This window comes from Arachis hypogaea, chromosome 15 (genome assembly GCF_003086295.3).
Source record: "Arachis hypogaea cultivar Tifrunner chromosome 15, arahy.Tifrunner.gnm2.J5K5, whole genome shotgun sequence".
NCBI lineage: Eukaryota > Viridiplantae > Streptophyta > Magnoliopsida > Fabales > Fabaceae > Arachis > Arachis hypogaea.
This window is the reverse complement of record NC_092050.1, coordinates 34,125,911-34,146,329: the sequence shown is the minus strand read 5'-3', so window position 1 is coordinate 34,146,329 and position 20,419 is coordinate 34,125,911. Positions and strand designations below refer to the sequence as shown.

General features: G+C 38.3%; 1 protein-coding gene across 1 annotated transcript; it reads left to right on the top strand.

The window, feature by feature from the left end:
• Positions 1–16,522: 16,522 nt before the first annotated feature.
• On the top strand, positions 16,523–20,107 carry LOC140179193 (uncharacterized). Its single transcript, XM_072217858.1, has 4 exons — positions 16,523–17,215; positions 17,306–17,483; positions 17,549–17,814; positions 19,154–20,107. Exons 1-4 carry the CDS (start codon positions 16,523–16,525, stop codon positions 20,105–20,107), a joined length of 2,091 nt encoding a protein of 696 aa, XP_072073959.1.
• The last annotated feature ends 312 nt before the right edge of the window (positions 20,108–20,419 follow it).

Below are 20,419 nucleotides of genomic sequence, written 5' to 3'. Positions count from 1 at the left end.
TCTCTCTCTCTCTCTCTCTCTCTCTCTCTCTCTCTCTCTCTCTCTCTCTCTCTCTCTCTCTCTCTCTCTCTCTCTCTCTCTCTCTCTCTCTCTCTCTCTCCAATTTACTTTCCTAATTTTAGCGGCCTAGCAAAAAAAAGAAATTTACCTGGACAGTATGATTATTGGTGAAGCTTTTTCTTTTTTTTTTTCTCTAACACAAAACATCCGTGGTGCTCTGGACACCACACTCTCCGCCAAGAGCTTCACACGGAACTTATGCACCCCGCTTCTGGGATCTTCTCGGAGCTCCACCTTTGGCATTGCCTTTACAATCTTGCTTCCACCGGAAGGTTTCTTTGCGGCCACATGAAGACTAGTTGCTCTCCCATAATAATCAAAACCGGAACAATTTTTGGGAGAGAGAGAGAGAGAATTTGATGTTTTGGGATAGTTTTTTAGAGTTTGAATAGTTTTATCGTACAGAGTTAATTTCATAGGTACAATTTCAATTTCATTATTTTGTAGGTACATTTGTGATCGTTTAAAATTTCGTGGATACGAATAGTAATTTATTTATTTTTTATTGTTTACAAATACTAAGTACATTCACTTTAATTTTCACAAATTCTTCTAATCTTTTAGTTAAAACTTGAATTATCTACTAATATTTATTGTTATTAAGTGTGAATTATTTTTTTAATTTGTAACTTTTAATAATATTATTGTGAAAAATAAATTTTGTTTAATACCTATATAAATTTATTTTTATTTTAATTATTAAATAGATAATACTAAAATAGAGATTAAAGTTTGTCCTTCGTATTAGAAAAGAAAAAAAATAATCTTAGTTTCTATATACAAAAACTTATATGAATTTAATTTTTATGGTAAGTCATAAGTAAAAATTTAAGAGCGTTCCTTGTTAGAGGTATTTTTAAGATATAAATTTAAATTTCACAATTTTTAACATAATTAAACAAATTTTATTTTAAAAAATTATTTTAGTCTTCTTTTAAATTTTAATTATACACTCTCTTTTCAAATTATTTCAAGTATTAGTTTCAATTAACAAGGTTTATTAATTTGTATCAAGTCATAAAAATAAATTATGTGATGCATTAATCATTTAAACATCTAGAATAATTTTTTTAGTCGGTATTGTGTTGTGTATTTACAAAAGTAAAGAATGTAATATATATATTATTATATAAATTTAATTAGTTTTTTTTTTATGTTAGTTCAATTAAATATAAGTTTATGTAAAGAAAAAATATAAATGAGTAGATGATATTAGTGAACTGTGTAGAAAAAATTTTAAATTTGAAGGAACGATGAATAAAATGAACTAAAAAAATAAATAATGAATGGGAATAATAATTTATCTGTTTCAGTCACAAATACAATCGATCCTCTGAAATGAAAAACAAATAAAATATAGGTCCAATGCAAATGAAAAAAAATCATGCTATTATTTAAATTTAGTGTTAATATTATTTAAGGAGGAGAGAACAAAATTTAAATTTTTTAATACTTTTAGTATTGTCATTATCATTTTCATACCGTCTGAAAAAAGATAGAAGATTTTAATATTAAATATTATCTACTAAAATAAGCCACATCAAAATCATAAGTAGGTATAGACATTTTTTCACATCTCCACTATAGAATTCTCCTTAATTTAAAACTATCCATACCATATTTCTTTGACTCTTGAATGACAATATTATTTTAAGTGTGTTACGATTATTTTCTGTATTTTCATAAAAGACATCAACAAGTCACCAAAAAAAAAATAAAAAAAGTCACCAAAAAATAAAAGACATCAACAATAACACCAACAATAACAAAGCCTTGTCCCACTAGGTAGGGTGGATTATATGGATCAAACGATGTCATTGATCTCTATCGTGTATCATGTTTACAGAGAGACGGGTTTACATGTAGATCTTATTTGACCACTTCATGGATGGTCTTCCTAAGTCTTCTTCTGCCTTTCACTCCTTGTCCATCTTTCATCTCATCCATCCTCCTAACTGAGTGTTTTGTCGGTCTTCTTCTCACATGTTCAAACCACCTGTGACGCGATTCTACCATTTTTTCCACAATATTTGCTACTCTAACTCTCTCTCTCTCACTCTCTCTTATATTTTCATTTCTTATTCTATCCAATCGCATATGACCACTCATCCATCTCAATATCTTCATCTCTGTCACACTTAACTTATGTTCGTGCTCCCCTTTGGCCGCCCAATACTCTGTATCATAAAGTATAGCCGGTCTGATAGTAGTGAGATAGAATTTATATTTAAATTTATCCTTTATGCACTTAACCTGATCCAAGTCTCTCATTCTTCTTTCACGGCTCTTTGCAATTCTATATATACCTTTTTCTCCTTCCTTCGTGCCTAAAGACAGGTAGAAACTCTCATATGCTCTTGTTCTTGCTTCACTTATAGCCACTTTTGTCTCTTTCTTAGCTACCTTATATTTTTTCTAATTATCTGCATTGCGGAACAAAGATCACTCTTTAAAAGAACTCTCTTTTTGTCTTTATCTTTTCTTGTACACTCGCATTCCACCACCATGACTCCTTGTCTCTTGGTCCAATCCCTCTTCATTCACTAAAACTTTCTTTTGCTGTTCTTCTAATAACTTTTGTCATCTCTCTCCACATCTCATATGCGCTTCCATCCCCTTCTCACTTTGCCTCTTCTCCTATCCTTCTTAGAAAGCTACTTTGTTCCTTACATTTCATCCGCCACTACCTCATCCTTGGGTTCTTTGTATGATATCTTTTTCTCAACTTTTGTTCCACGCGAAAATCTATGACAAGCATCCTATATTGTATTGCTAAACTCTCTCTCGAAATAATTTTACAATTAATGTAAAATTTCTGGTCGACTCTCCTCAACAAGAAGAAGTCGATTTGAGAGCTTGTCATGCCACTCCTATAAATTATAAGATGTTCACCTCTCTTTTTTAAAATATGTATTTACAATGAGATATTTTTCAGGATCTATGATATTCTTGAGAATCAGAGGCTCAATTTGGTTGTTGTTAGCCTCGAGGGCAGAGCCCTGGCATGGTTTCAAATATGGAAAAAGTTAGATCAGGTACATGATTGGATTTCTTTGTCACCGACACTTCAGATCCATTTTGGCACATCTTAATGTGAAAATCCTAGGGAAGAACTCTTGAAATTGAAACAATCTGCTTCTGTGAAAGTTTATTTTGAGGCCTTTAACGATTTAGCTGCTAGGGTATTTGGAATGGATGATACTTTGCCGATGGATTGTTTTATTGGGGATTATTGCCTGAGTTGCAGCATGAGGTGAATTCGCCTACCCGGCTTCCTTAATGCAGGTAGTAGCTCTAGCCAAGCTTTTTGATGAGAAGTTTGTTCCCAACACCCAGAGGTGGAGATCTCCAACCTTACCACACTCAGCTACACCGCTTAAAATTACTCCCGCCCTGACAAACCCCAATTTGACGGTTTGTTTTGCATTGAATTTAGAGTATTTTGATAACCTTTTGTCACATTTAGCCTAAGAATTAGCATGGTTTTGTTATCTCTTCCATAATTGTGCTTAAGTGTAAAAACATGCTTTTTAAACCTTATTTTGATGAATTCTAGTTTCTGTTTGATTCCATAAGATGCCTTGATGTGTTTGCTAGTAACCTCAGGTTGAAATAGGCTAAGCATGGATCAAAGGAAGCAAGGAAGGAAGCATACAAGTGGAGAGAAGCATAAAAAGTCAAAGAAACAAAGTCAGCCATGCACGCGCACGCGCACAAGGCGCTCGCGCGAACATTGCAGAATCGACCAGGGACGCGCACGCGTACCATGCGCGCACGCGCCGATGATGGCACATGACCTCATTAATGCAGCACGTGCCTGGCGATTTGAGAGGGTTTCTGAACCCATTTTTGGCGCCAAATTGCTAAGGGAAAGGGATAAAAGGATGAAGGATTAAGGGGAAGACATGAATCATTACTATAACATCACTTCCAACTAACTAATTACTTTAGTTGAGGGTTTTAGAGAGAGAAGCTCTCACTTCTCTCTAGAATTAGGATTAGGATTAGGTTTAGTTCTTAGGTCTAGATTTAGATTCATGTTCTTCTACTTCTACATCTCAATTCCTTGTAATGACATTGATTCTTCTTCCATTCTTTTATTGCAATTTCCTTCATGTTGTTCTTATACTTTGTTGTAGATCTAGTATTGTTCATCCCATTTTCTTTCAATTCAATAAGAGGTAATTCATAATAAATGTGTCTTCTTTGCTTTTCTATTGTTGATCTCTTACCTTTGTAGTTGTAGATTCCTTTAATTCTTGCAATTAATAATGTTTACTTCTATTGCACTTTATGTGTTTGTTGAAATGTCTCTTTTAGTTTTAGTGTAGATTTTGTTCCTCTTGGCCTAGGTAGAGTAATTAGTGATACTTGAGTTATCTAATTCCTTTGTTGATTGATAATTGGAGAGATTGCTAATTGGTTTGGAGTGCACTAAAGCTAGTCTTTCCTTGGGAGTTGGCTAGGACTTGTGGCTCAAGTCAATTCATCCACTTGACTTTCCTTTAATTAGTAAGGGTTAACTAAGTGGTAGCAATGAACAATTCTCATCACAATTGAGAAGGATAACTAGGATAGAACTTCTAGTTCTCACACCTTTCCAAGAGCCTTTTATAGTTTTTAGTTTATTTTCATTGCCGTTTATTTTTCATGCTTCTTATCCAAAATCCCAAAATAACTCATAACCGATAACAAGACACTTCATTGTAATTCCTAGGGAGAACGACCCGAGGTTTAAATACTTCGGTTTATAAATTTTAGGGGTTTGTACTTGTGACAAACAACTTTTTGTATGAAAGGATTAGTGATTGGTTTAGAAACTATACTTTACAACGAGATTTCATTAGTGAAATTCTAAACCGTCCAAAATCCATTCGTCAAAATAATGAACCACCTTCCTACCATGAACCCTCCCTCCAAAATAATGAACCTTCCTATTCACCCCAAGCCCCAACAGACGATCCTCTCACTTTGTTACTTCAAGGACAAGAAGCCATGAAGCGAGATACACTTGAGTTTGTGACCAATTTGACCAAGGTGGTGCACACTTTAGCCCACCAATGCTTGAATACTCAAGGTACTTCCGTGACCACATGTGAAAAGTCAAAAGAAGAGCAAAGCATGAAGGAGAAATTGGGAAATTCGGTGGAGAAGGAGGAGTCAAATTTTGTGTTGGAACAATTGGAGGAGCCTATGATCATCAAAGAAAAGGAAGAAGTGGTTGAAGATTTAGGAGATGTTGAAAGTCCAAGGGAATGTAGCATCATGGAGAACTCTTCCAAGAAGCTTGATATTGATATTAAGGAGGGTGCGCAACCCCCAAGGCATCTCATCGTTGGAGACTTGGAAGAGGTTTATCAAGAAATGGATTCAATCATGGATGAATTTCTCTCTACAATGGAATCCTCTCCCATTGGACATGGAATTGAAAGTATAAAAGAGTGTGCACAACCTCCCATACCCTTGGTGAGCAATGAGAAAGAGAGCTACCAAGAGGAAAACGTTGGCATGGTGTATATCGAAATTGAAGAATATGAAGAGGTTGACCAAGAAATGGATCTATTCATCAATGAATTTCTATCCAAAATTGAACCACCTCCCATTAGGCAAGAAATCAAAGTTCTTGAAGACAACACCAAGCTATGTGATAAAAGGGGAAAGGTTGAAATCGAGGAAGCTCGCAAAGAGGTGGAAATACACAAAGAAGAGCACAAGGAAGTAGACCTTGCATTGTCTAAGTGTGGGGAGGTCTCCCTTCCCGAGTCATCATCCAACACAACATTCAAGTGGGTAAAATTCTTATCCATAAGCTTCACTTTCTCGCTTGAATATGGTTTGATTGAAACGGATGGACAACTTAGAGCTCTTTGTGGAATTAAAAGCAAGAATGAGTTGTGTAGTGGTTGCAAGTTAGGAATTAGGCTCATTAAGGTCAAAGCTTTAAGGTATAGGAATTATGATGGGATAAGAATTACTTTGTATGGGTCTAGAAGGAAGAATTGGTGGACTAACGAGAATTCTACGTGCCGACCGCCCTCGTGTCAACCACCCGGAAAGAAAAAGTATGAAGATCAAATCAAAGATGGGTGTGAAGATAAGATATGGGATCCCGGTTCGCTATGTAAAGACCAACTATGGGGACTCATATCTTGGGTAGAACTTTGCCCAAGCTTGATGAAAAGGGTTGGAAATTCTGTCAACCAATTGAGGAGCAAAGATCCTTGGAGATTCCAGGATGAGTACAAACACAAGCCACCATGACAATAAGCTTCTCAAAAAAATGTCCAACTTAAGGACTTAAACTAAAAGTGCTAGGTGGGAGACACCCCACCATGGTAAACTCTTTCCACTCTCTTTTTGAATTTGCCTAATAAGTGGTTTGAGTTACCATTGTAGGTAGATATTTCACATAATTTGTTTGTACAACTTAATTGTTAGCTCAGTCACATGCATGTTGTGTTTAGTAAGTAGATGAATAATATAAAAAAAATTGCATTTTTGTGAACTGTATGATGGTTGAGTGAATAAGAGTTGTGAACACTAAGGGGAGCACTCAGCAAGTTTTTTTTTTTGTTGTTCTTCTAAAAAAAAAAAAAAAAAAAAAAACAAGGAGGGGCGCAGACGCGCACTACGTGCAGGCGCGCCGACTGTTAGATCCTGGAAGTTCGCGCGGACGCACACCTGCCGCGTCCGCGCCGATTTGCTGCTGCAAATGCTTGGGCCAAACCCCAGAGAGTTAAGCCATTTCTGGGCTAGCTCTAGGCCCCAGGCCCAACCCGATCTGCGCGAGCGCATGCATTGCGCCAGCGCGCCATATTCACAACTCGTCGAAGTACGCGGACGCGCACTTGCTGCGCGCGCGTCCTTGCGTGGTGTCCCCAAACTAGGCCATGGACCAGAGAGTTGGGCGTGCCTCAAGCCCATTCTACGCCTCAGGCCCAATCTCATGTACGCGTGCGCGCATGATACGCGCACGCGCCCCTGCCTAATATGCCACCCCACGTTAACGCGCACTGTACGCTCACGCGTAGATCTCCATTCCCCTCAATGCACGCGGACGCGTACTTGCCGCGTGCGCGCAAATCTAGTGGCGCGACTCCCAGGCCATTCTCCAGAGAGTTAGGCCTGGGTTGGGCCAACTCTAAGCCCCTGGCCCAACTCCATGCACGCGTGCGCGCACGGTACGCGCACGCGTCCTTTCCTATTTCTGCTCATCCCCGCTTAAGCGCGTTGTACGCGCACGCGTAGGACCCACGTTTTTTTCAATGGACGCGGACGCGCAAGGTGCGCGCGCGCGCCAATTCAAAAATAGAGATAACCCTATCCTTGTTTTTTCAATGGCACCGGTAGCATTATTTGGGAACCGGTGAACTTTTTTTTTCGGCCTAGTTATCTCATTTTGCACATCCTTGTATATATTTTGATGCATTTGCATTTCTAGTTTTCTTTGGATACTTTTATTGCTTATTTTGGATTTTAGACATTTTGATGCTTCTAGATATTATTGGATGCTTTTGGATATTTTTAGATCTTTTGGATGATAGATTCCGTACTTTTAGTGGATTCTTCTTTATACATTTTGTTTATCTTTGTTTTTAGTTTGCGGTTGTGATTAGAAATCATGTTTTAAGTAAAACTTAGGCACCCTTTTTGCATATTATATTGATTCTAAGTGAAAAAGGAAAGGGTGAACTAAGAAAATTTTTGAACTTTTCAATCACAACAATGCTTAGTCAAACATTGAGGTTTTTCAAGGAGTTAAATATAGGGCATTAACCCAATTGATTGAAAAAATAATTTTTGAAACTTGCTTGAATTTCATACCTTGTGAAGCATGTATTGAATTGAGAACACAAGCTTGTGAGACTTGAGCCTATTGATGTGGTTACATTTTATAACCATTTATTTCCCATTCTTGTGTGAAATTGTTCTCTTTCCATGATTGTGATCCTTAATTTGCTTGATTCTATATATCCGTTTAATTCTTGTGTTTGTGTATTTATATGATTGAGGCCATTATTTCATTTGCCACTTACCCAAATAGCCAACCTTTTACTCTCCATTGTAGCCAATTTTGAGCCTATGCTTAACCAACTTATTCTTATTTTAGCACATTACAAGCCCAAGGCGGAAAACCAATGAAAAGTCCTTGTTTGGATCCTTGATTGGCTTAGGCTAGTGAGAGTGTTTTATTATTCAAAGTTGGTGAGGCTTGGGAACATTGGATGGGATAAAAAGGGGGCAATACACTTTTATGTTTAGGAATTGGACACATGTTCATGTATTGATTAAATGTAGAGACCTTATGCATTGATGTTCTCGTATTTAGTTTGAAAGAAGAAAAAGAAAAAAAAAATAAATCATATATATAAAGAAAAAAAAATAATGAAAAGAAAAGAAAAAAAATGTATATAGAAAAAGAGAAAAAAAAAAAGAGAAGCAATAAAGGGACAAAATGCCCCAAGGTGAAGCTCAGTAAGAATCAATGCATAAGTATTGAGAAATGAAAAAAAAAAAGAATGCATGAGTATGTAAGAAAAAGTGAAGAATGGGTAGTTAGAATAGCTCGCATTTGTATAGGTCATTAAATAGGTTAGGTGGGAAAGTCTATGCTAATCAAAGACTCAAATCCTAGTCCACTTGACCATAAATGATCCTACCTTGACCCTAACCCCGTTACAACCTAAATGAAAGACCTCATGATGAATGTATGCACGCATTGAATAAGTGTTGATTGTTAGAAGAAAATCAAATTTTGGAAAACATGATTAGAAGAGAATTGAGTGAATTATCCCTTAAACACTTGAGTGAATAGAGCGGATACACATCCGGTGAGGGTTCAAAAGTTCAATCACATGTATTCACCTATATTACCTATATTCTTGCAAGTTTGAACTCTTTTTGACAATTCAATACAATTGTGGTTTGGACTTAGCTCCTATATGCCTAGCTCTTGTGCTTGCACATGCTCTCTTGAGAATTGATTTGTTTGAACTAAGCATTTCCAATTGCTTTAGATAGTTGCATTTAGATAGGACTCATATAGTTTAGTTGCATTCAATAAATGTCATAACCCTTAAGTTCCTTCTTATCTTAGCATGAGGACATGCTAAGGCTTAAGTGTGGGGAGGTTGACAAACCCCAATTTGACGGTTTGTTTTGCATTGAATTTAGAGTATTTTGATAACCTTTTGTCACATTTAGCCTAAGAATTAGCATGGTTTTGTTATCTCTTCCATAATTGTGCTTAAGTGTAAAAACATGCTTTTTAAACCTTATTTTGATGAATTCTAGTTTCTGTTTGATTCCATAAGATGCCTTGATGTGTTTGCTAGTAACCTCAGGTTGAAATAGGCTAAGCATGGATCAAAGGAAGCAAGGAAGGAAGCATACAAGTGGAGAGAAGCATAAAAAGTCAAAGAAACAAAGTCAGCCATGCACGCGCACGCGCACAAGGCGCTCGCGCGAACATTGCAGAATCGACCAGGGACGCGCACGCGTACCATGCGCGCACGCGCCGATGATGGCACATGACCTCATTAATGCAGCACGTGCCTGGCGATTTGAGAGGGTTTCTGAACCCATTTTTGGCGCCAAATTGCTAAGGGAAAGGGATAAAAGGATGAAGGATTAAGGGGAAGACATGAATCATTACTATAACATCACTTCCAACTAACTAATTACTTTAGTTGAGGGTTTTAGAGAGAGAAGCTCTCACTTCTCTCTAGAATTAGGATTAGGATTAGGTTTAGTTCTTAGGTCTAGATTTAGATTCATGTTCTTCTACTTCTACATCTCAATTCCTTGTAATGACATTGATTCTTCTTCCATTCTTTTATTGCAATTTCCTTCATGTTGTTCTTATACTTTGTTGTAGATCTAGTATTGTTCATCCCATTTTCTTTCAATTCAATAAGAGGTAATTCATAATAAATGTGTCTTCTTTGCTTTTCTATTGTTGATCTCTTACCTTTGTAGTTGTAGATTCCTTTAATTCTTGCAATTAATAATGTTTACTTCTATTGCACTTTATGTGTTTGTTGAAATGTCTCTTTTAGTTTTAGTGTAGATTTTGTTCCTCTTGACCTAGGTAGAGTAATTAGTGATACTTGAGTTATCTAATTCCTTTGTTGATTGATAATTGGAGAGATTGCTAATTGGTTTGGAGTGCACTAAAGCTAGTCTTTCCTTGGGAGTTGGCTAGGACTTGTGGCTCAAGTCAATTCATCCACTTGACTTTCCTTTAATTAGTAAGGGTTAACTAAGTGGTAGCAATGAACAATTCTCATCACAATTGAGAAGGATAACTAGGATAGAACTTCTAGTTCTCACACCTTTCCAAGAGCCTTTTATAGTTTTTAGTTTATTTTCATTGCCGTTTATTTTTCATGCTTCTTATCCAAAACCCCAAAATAACTCATAACCGATAACAAGACACTTCATTGTAATTCCTAGGGAGAACGACCCGAGGTTTAAATACTTCGGTTTATAAATTTTAGGGGTTTGTACTTGTGACAAACAACTTTTTGTATGAAAGGATTAGTGATTGGTTTAGAAACTATACTTTACAACGAGATTTCATTAGTGAAATTCTAAACCGTCCAAAATCCATTCGTCAAAATAATGAACCACCTTCCTACCATGAACCCTCCCTCCAAAATAATGAACCTTCCTATTCACCCCAAGCCCTAATAGACGATCCTCTCACTTTGTTACTTCAAGGACAAGAAGCCATGAAGCGAGATACACTTGAGTTTGTGACCAATTTGACCAAGGTGGTGCACACTTTAGCCCACCAATGCTTGAATACTCAAGGTACTTCCGTGACCACATGTGAAAAGTCAAAAGAAGAGCAAAGCATGAAGGAGAAATTGGGAAATTCGGTGGAGAAGGAGGAGTCAAATTTTGTGTTGGAACAATTGGAGGAGCCTATGATCATCAAAGAAAAGGAAGAAGTGGTTGAAGATTTAGGAGATGTTGAAAGTCCAAGGGAATGTAGCATCATGGAGAACTCTTCCAAGAAGCTTGATATTGATATTAAGGAGGGTGCGCAACCCCCAAGGCATCTCATCGTTGGAGACTTGGAAGAGGTTTATCAAGAAATGGATTCAATCATGGATGAATTTCTCTCTACAATGGAATCCTCTCCCATTGGACATGGAATTGAAAGTATAAAAGAGTGTGCACAACCTCCCATACCCTTGGTGAGCAATGAGAAAGAGAGCTACCAAGAGGAAAACGTTGGCATGGTGTATATCGAAATTGAAGAATATGAAGAGGTTGACCAAGAAATGGATCTATTCATCAATGAATTTCTATCCAAAATTGAACCACCTCCCATTAGGCAAGAAATCAAAGTTCTTGAAGACAACACCAAGCTATGTGATAAAAGGGGAAAGGTTGAAATCGAGGAAGCTCGCAAAGAGGTGGAAATACACAAAGAAGAGCACAAGGAAGTAGACCTTGCATTGTCTAAGTGTGGGGAGGTCTCCCTTCCCGAGTCATCATCCAACACAACATTCAAGTGGGTAAAATTCTTATCCATAAGCTTCACTTTCTCGCTTGAATATGGTTTGATTGAAACGGATGGACAACTTAGAGCTCTTTGTGGAATTAAAAGCAAGAATGAGTTGTGTAGTGGTTGCAAGTTAGGAATTAGGCTCATTAAGGTCAAAGCTTTAAGGTATAGGAATTATGATGGGATAAGAATTACTTTGTATGGGTCTAGAAGGAAGAATTGGTGGACTAACGAGAATTCTACGTGCCGACCGCCCTCGTGTCAACCACCCGGAAAGAAAAAGTATGAAGATCAAATCAAAGATGGGTGTGAAGATAAGATATGGGATCCCGGTTCGCTATGTAAAGACCAACTATGGGGACTCATATCTTGGGTAGAACTTTGCCCAAGCTTGATGAAAAGGGTTGGAAATTCTGTCAACCAATTGAGGAGCAAAGATCCTTGGAGATTCCAGGATGAGTACAAACACAAGCCACCATGACAATAAGCTTCTCAAAAAAATGTCCAACTTAAGGACTTAAACTAAAAGTGCTAGGTGGGAGACACCCCACCATGGTAAACTCTTTCCACTCTCTTTTTGAATTTGCCTAATAAGTGGTTTGAGTTACCATTGTAGGTAGATATTTCACATAATTTGTTTGTACAACTTAATTGTTAGCTCAGTCACATGCATGTTGTGTTTAGTAAGTAGATGAATAATATAAAAAAAATTGCATTTTTGTGAATTGTATGATGGTTGAGTGAATAAGAGTTGTGAACACTAAGGGGAGCACTCAGCAAGTTTTTTTTTTTTTGTTGTTCTTCTAAAAAAAAAAAAAAAAAAAAAAAAAAACAAGGAGGGGCGCAGACGCGCACTACGTGCAGGCGCGCCGACTGTTAGATCCTGGAAGTTCGCGCGGACGCACACCTGCCGCGTCCGCGCCGATTTGCTGCTGCAAATGCTTGGGCCAAACCCCAGAGAGTTAAGCCATTTCTGGGCTAGCTCTAGGCCCCAGGCCCAACCCGATCTGCGCGAGCGCATGCATTGCGCCAGCGCGCCATATTCACAACTCGTCGAAGTACGCGGACGCGCACTTGCCGCGCGCGCGTCCTTGCGTGGTGTCCCCAAACTAGGCCATGGACCAGAGAGTTGGGCGTGCCTCAAGCCCATTCTACGCCTCAGGCCCAATCTCATGTACGCGTGCGCGCATGATACGCGCACGCGCCCCTGCCTAATATGCCACCCCACGTTAACGCGCACTGTACGCTCACGCGTAGATCTCCATTCCCCTCAATGCACGCGGACGCGTACTTGCCGCGTGCGCGCAAATCTAGTGGCGCGACTCCCAGGCCATTCTCCAGAGAGTTAGGCCTGGGTTGGGCCAACTCTAAGCCCCTGGCCCAACTCCATGCACGCGTGCGCGCACGGTACGCGCACGCGTCCTTTCCTATTTCTGCTCATCCCCGCTTAAGCGCGTTGTACGCGCACGCGTAGGACCCACGTTTTTTTCAATGGACGCGGACGCGCAAGGTGCGCGCGCGCGCCAATTCAAAAATAGAGATAACCCTATCCTTGTTTTTTCAATGGCACCGGTAGCATTATTTGGGAACCGGTGAACTTTTTTTTTCGGCCTAGTTATCTCATTTTGCACATCCTTGTATATATTTTGATGCATTTGCATTTCTAGTTTTCTTTGGATACTTTTATTGCTTATTTTGGATTTTAGACATTTTGATGCTTCTAGATATTATTGGATGCTTTTGGATATTTTTAGATCTTTTGGATGATAGATTCCGTACTTTTAGTGGATTCTTCTTTATACATTTTGTTTATCTTTGTTTTTAGTTTGCGGTTGTGATTAGAAATCATGTTTTAAGTAAAACTTAGGCACCCTTTTTGCATATTATATTGATTCTAAGTGAAAAAGGAAAGGGTGAACTAAGAAAATTTTTGAACTTTTCAATCACAACAATGCTTAGTCAAACATTGAGGTTTTTCAAGGAGTTAAATATAGGGCATTAACCCAATTGATTGAAAAAATAATTTTTGAAACTTGCTTGAATTTCATACCTTGTGAAGCATGTATTGAATTGAGAACACAAGCTTGTGAGACTTGAGCCTATTGATGTGGTTACATTTTATAACCATTTATTTCCCATTCTTGTGTGAAATTGTTCTCTTTCCATGATTGTGATCCTTAATTTGCTTGATTCTATATATCCGTTTAATTCTTGTGTTTGTGTATTTATATGATTGAGGCCATTATTTCATTTGCCACTTACCCAAATAGCCAACCTTTTACTCTCCATTGTAGCCAATTTTGAGCCTATGCTTAACCAACTTATTCTTATTTTAGCACATTACAAGCCCAAGGCGGAAAACCAATGAAAAGTCCTTGTTTGGATCCTTGATTGGCTTAGGCTAGTGAGAGTGTTTTATTATTCAAAGTTGGTGAGGCTTGGGAACATTGGATGGGATAAAAAGGGGGCAATACACTTTTATGTTTAGGAATTGGGCACATGTTCATGTATTGATTAAATGTAGAGACCTTATGCATTGATGTTCTCGTATTTAGTTTGAAAGAAGAAAAAGAAAAAAAAAATAAATCATATATATAAAGAAAAAAAAATGATGAAAAGAAAAGAAAAAAAATGTATATAGAAAAAGAGAAAAAAAAAAAGAGAAGCAATAAAGGGGACAAAATGCCCCAAGGTGAAGCTCAGTAAGAATCAATGCATAAGTATTGAGAAATGAAAAAAAAAAGAATGCATGAGTATGTAAGAAAAAGTGAAGAATGGGTAGTTAGAATAGCTCGCATTTGTATAGGTCATTAAATAGGTTAGGTGGGAAAGTCTATGCTAATCAAAGACTCAAATCCTAGTCCACTTGACCATAAATGATCCTACCTTGACCCTAACCCCGTTACAACCTAAATGAAAGACCTCATGATGAATGTATGCACGCATTGAATAAGTGTTGATTGTTAGAAGAAAATCAAATTTTGGAAAACATGATTAGAAGAGAATTGAGTGAATTATCCCTTAAACACTTGAGTGAATAGAGCGGATACACATCCGGTGAGGGTTCAAAAGTTCAATCACATGTATTCACCTATATTACCTATATTCTTGCAAGTTTGAACTCTTTTTGACAATTCAATACAATTGTGGTTTGGACTTAGCTCCTATATGCCTAGCTCTTGTGCTTGCACATGCTCTCTTGAGAATTGATTTGTTTGAACTAAGCATTTCCAATTGCTTTAGATAGTTGCATTTAGATAGGACTCATATAGTTTAGTTGCATTCAATAAATGTCATAACCCTTAAGTTCCTTCTTATCTTAGCATGAGGACATGCTAAGGCTTAAGTGTGGGGAGGTTGACAAACCCCAATTTGACGGTTTGTTTTGCATTGAATTTAGAGTATTTTGATAACCTTTTGTCACATTTAGCCTAAGAATTAGCATGGTTTTGTTATCTCTTCCATAATTGTGCTTAAGTGTAAAAACATGCTTTTTAAACCTTATTTTGATGAATTCTAGTTTCTGTTTGATTCCATAAGATGCCTTGATGTGTTTGCTAGTAACCTCAGGTTGAAATAGGCTAAGCATGGATCAAAGGAAGCAAGGAAGGAAGCATACAAGTGGAGAGAAGCATAAAAAGTCAAAGAAACAAAGTCAGCCATGCACGCGCACGCGCACAAGGCGCTCGCGCGAACATTGCAGAATCGACCAGGGACGCGCACGCGTACCATGCGCGCACGCGCCGATGATGGCACATGACCTCATTAATGCAGCACGTGCCTGGCGATTTGAGAGGGTTTCTGAACCCATTTTTGGCGCCAAATTGCTAAGGGAAAGGGATAAAAGGATGAAGGATTAAGGGGAAGACATGAATCATTACTATAACATCACTTCCAACTAACTAATTACTTTAGTTGAGGGTTTTAGAGAGAGAAGCTCTCACTTCTCTCTAGAATTAGGATTAGGATTAGGTTTAGTTCTTAGGTCTAGATTTAGATTCATGTTCTTCTACTTCTACATCTCAATTCCTTGTAATGACATTGATTCTTCTTCCATTCTTTTATTGCAATTTCCTTCATGTTGTTCTTATACTTTGTTGTAGATCTAGTATTGTTCATCCCATTTTCTTTCAATTCAATAAGAGGTAATTCATAATAAATGTGTCTTCTTTGCTTTTCTATTGTTGATCTCTTACCTTTGTAGTTGTAGATTCCTTTAATTCTTGCAATTAATAATGTTTACTTCTATTGCACTTTATGTGTTTGTTGAAATGTCTCTTTTAGTTTTAGTGTAGATTTTGTTCCTCTTGGCCTAGGTAGAGTAATTAGTGATACTTGAGTTATCTAATTCCTTTGTTGATTGATAATTGGAGAGATTGCTAATTGGTTTGGAGTGCACTAAAGCTAGTCTTTCCTTGGGAGTTGGCTAGGACTTGTGGCTCAAGTCAATTCATCCACTTGACTTTCCTTTAATTAGTAAGGGTTAACTAAGTGGTAGCAATGAACAATTCTCATCACAATTGAGAAGGATAACTAGGATAGAACTTCTAGTTCTCACACCTTTCCAAGAGCCTTTTATAGTTTTTAGTTTATTTTCATTGCCGTTTATTTTTCATGCTTCTTATCCAAAACCCCAAAATAACTCATAACCGATAACAAGACACTTCATTGTAATTCCTAGGGAGAACGACCCGAGGTTTAAATACTTCGGTTTATAAATTTTAGGGGTTTGTACTTGTGACAAACAACTTTTTGTATGAAAGGATTAGTGATTGGTTTAGAAACTATACTTTACAACGAGATTTCATTAGTGAAATTCTAAACCGTCCAAAATCCATTCGTCACGCCCCCACACCCAAACCACTGGCCCTTACCACAACATCCCAACCATCAAATTCATCTTCAACCTCACCTTTACTACCAACACCACCTAAACCAGCCACCATGTGTAAGTTGTCTCCTATGGACATTCAATTTTGGAGAGAGAAGGGCCTTTGTTCTACTTGTGATGAACGTTACTCCCTTTCACATCGTTGTGCTACCAAACACTATTTCTTAATCCAATCTGTGGAGGAATTACCCTGGGAAGAGATTGTTGTAGAAGAAAATCTCAAAATCAAGCAGCCACCACCGGTTGAATCTAATTCTCCCGAACAATTACACCTCTCTTATGACATTTTGACAAGAACTTCAGACAGGAGATCAATTCAATTCTCTGGTTCTGTGAATGAGAAAGATGTCCGTGTTTTGATGGATGGTGGCAGTTCGGATAATTTCATCTATCTAGCCCTTACCAAGCGCTTGTTATTGGCTGTTCACCAGGCGCCACAATTCAAGGTTCAAGTGGGCAGTAGTGATCTCCACCAATGTGAGGGAAATGTAAGGGAAGTTTCGGTTCAAATCCATGACCATACTCTCTTCATCAATGTTTTTGTGCTCCCAATTGCAACTGAGGAAATCGTTTTAGGTGATATTTGGTTGGAAACTTTGGATACATACTTAGTGAACTACAAAAAGAAATTCATCTCCTTTTTAGATGGGAATCGGTTGGTCACTTTGCAAGGGGAAATGAACTATATACCGGCACAAGCACGGTTCCATCAGCTCAAACGGCTAAACCACACTAAGGAAATTGTGGCATTATATACTCTGTAGCTCCAACTCGCTCCTGGCAAGGACCTTACTCCATTCGAAATACTTACTGATTTATAGCCCGAACTTACACAGTTGCTATACACTTATAAGGCAGTGTTTCAGAATCCACAGGGCCTTCCTCCACCTCGGTCTCATGATCATGCAATCCCACTTGTGCCCAATGCACCGCCGGTAAAAGTTAAGCCATACAGATACCCTCACAGCAAAAAATCTGAAATAGAGCACATAGTGGCTAACATGCTGGCAAAGGGTATTATACGGCCAAGCACCAGCCCATTTTTCTCATCGGTTACAGCTCTTGGCATTTTTGTACAGATTATCGCGCTTTGAATGTGTTCACGGTTACAGATTCATTCCCGATGCCAACAGTGGATGAGATTTTAGATGAATTGTTTGGTGCCCATTACTTCTCCAAATTGGACTTACAATACGGGTATCACCAAATCAGAGTCCGCCCCGAGGACTGCCTTAAGACTGCTTTTCGCACACACCAAGGCCTCCACGAGTGGTTGGTAATGCCATTCGGTTTAACGAATGCTCTGGCTACATTCCAGAGCTTGATGAACTCCATCTTTGATGAGGTATTGCATAAGTTTGTTCTCATTTTCTTGATGACATATTAGTTTATAGTCCGGATTGACAATCACACTTAAACCATTTAATGCATGTGTTGAATATTCTGGAGTGCAATGCATTATATGCTAAACTATCAAAGTGTTCCTTTGGCAAAATAGAGGTGGATTATTTGGGACATGTTGTTTCCCATCAAGGGATCCGAGTTGATGAGTCCAAGGTGCAGGCGATAAGGGAGTGGCCAGTTCCTACCTCTCTTAAGCAACTACGGACTTTTCTGGGTTTGGCCAGTTATTATAGAAAATTCATCCGCTAATTTGCTGTGCTTGTTGCCCTTTTGACTGATCTTTTAAGGAAGGATAATTTTGATTGGTCTTTGCTAGCAATGGAGGCTTTTACCACCCTAAAGGGTGCCTTGTCCAATGCTCCAGTTTTGGCACTGCCTGATTTTGATAAGCGCTTTGTTTTGAGCCAAAGCGGTTCCGATTTCTTATTTCTCTAAGAAGCTATCTGTTACTGCGTAGAGACAGTCAGTATATGCGCATGAGATGCAAGAAATTCTAGCTGCGGTGTCTAAATTTCGGCACTACTTGCTTTATAATACGAACAGACCACAAGAGCCTTAAAGAGTTACGAGCGCAGATTATCTATACCCTGGAACAACAAGCATGGTTGGCTAAATTACTTGGGTACAATTTTACAACTGAATACAAGAAAGGATGTGAAAATAAAGGCACGGATAGGCTATCTCGTGCTTTCTTGGAGCTTACCACGATTACCGACAGTCTGCCGCCATTATTACAACAAGAACACCGGTCTTTTAAGCCAGATGTCACTTTCTTGGAGACGAAAAAATGCTCTGGCCGGCTGCAACAACGCCACGGGTTATGGTACTGGGACGATCGCATTATAATCCCGGCTGGCTCTCTTTAATTCAACAGCTGTTGCATCTAAGCCATAACTCTTTGATAGAAAGACATGGTGGGTATAAGAAAACTCTGGGCAGTTTAGCTGCACAATTCTTTTAGAAGGGAACGTCTTCATCTATTCGCGACTATGTTAAAGCTTGCAACATTTGCGAATAGGCAAAGTATAGTACACAACCACCCACAAGGCTCCTTGAACCTCTACCAATTTCTTCACACATTTGGCAAGATATCTTGATGGATTTTATTACCGGCCTTCCGATGTCCCATGGTTGCTCGATTATTTTAGTGGTGATCGACAGATTATCAAAATTTGCCCATTTTATTCTACTGCCCATTGATTACACAGTGCCTAAAGTAGCAGAAGCCTTTGTTCAAACCGTGGTGAGTGTGCATGAAATTTTTCATTCGATTGTTTCAGACTGTGAAAAAAGTTTTTACTAGTAAGTTCTGGGAGCAATGCTGTGGAACTCATGGTATCACATTGGCTAGAAGTTCAGCGTATCACCCCGAGTCGGATGGCCAAACTGAGGTCCTTAATTGGTGCTTAGAAATGTATCTACGGTGCTACACTCAAGAGAACCCCAAAGATTGGTTCAAACTTCTACCATGGGCTGCATATAGTTACAATTCCTCTTTTCACTCGGCCATTGGCATGACGCCATTCAAGGTGGTCTTTGGGAGAGATCCTCCTCCTCTCCTCAAATATGAACCAAGACCATTAGACATTCCATCATTGCAAGAGCAGCTACAACAGCGGGACAGGGTCCTCGTGATGTTGAGGAGAAACTTAGAACGGGCGCAACAACGAATGAAGGCGCAGGCAGATTGCAAGCGACGTGAGGTTGACTTTCAAATTGGTGATTTTGTTTATGTCAAATTGCATCCATATCGACAAAATTTGGGGGTACTTCGAAAGAACCAGAAATTGTCCATGAAGTATTTTGGTCCTTTTTCGATTAGTTCTCGAATTTGGAAAGTGGCATATAGGCTTGCTCTGTCCCCTACAGCTAAGATCCACCAGATTTTCCATATTTCCTTACTCAAAAAATGTGAAGGCGCCCCTAAACCGACCAATATTCTCACACCCTTGTTGATTGATGAGAAAAGTTGTAAACTACAGCCACATATGGTATTGGGACATCACATGGTAAAAAATAATGGAAAAAGACAAGAGGAGATCTTAATCAAATGGCAAGGCCTGTCCGACAAAGAAGCCACTTGGGAGCTGTATGAAGAAATGAGATCAACCTACCCATTCTTTAACTTTGAGGACAAGGTCGTTTTTCACGTGGAGGATAATGATACAATAAAGAGGGGCAATAGAGTAAAAAAAAGAACACTGCTAGGAGAAGGGAGATATGGTTCTAACTAACTGAAATTGAAAAATAATGCAGAAGAAGAGAATATCAATAGTTAGAGAAAATGAAGGGAGGTGTGGTGCATTGTGAATTTTTTTCTTTCTGACTAATCTTTCTTTCTCTTTTTTCTATCCTCTTTTTGTTCTTATTCTAGACTGCTACTATTATGCAGGTGATCAGTGAAATTTTTTATACTGTTTATTCTCATCTTCAATTTATTTGTACAATTTATTTGTAAAAGACCACAAAATTTCATATTATAGCCACGTACTCATACATATGTATTCTTATTTTACTTGTTTCTCTAAAAGTATCATATTTATATA

Bases quoted from the DNA above. Each gene is read 5' to 3' on its own strand.
- LOC140179193 (XM_072217858.1), top strand. From the start codon at position 16,523: ATGTGTAAGTTGTCTCCTATGGACATTCAATTTTGGAGAGAGAAGGGC. The intron at 17,216-17,305 runs GCATTATATACT...GAACTTACACAG, and splicing joins ACCACACTAAGGAAATTGTG to TTGCTATACACTTATAAGGC. The intron at 17,815-19,153 runs GTATTGCATAAG...CGATTGTTTCAG, and splicing joins TGAACTCCATCTTTGATGAG to ACTGTGAAAAAAGTTTTTAC.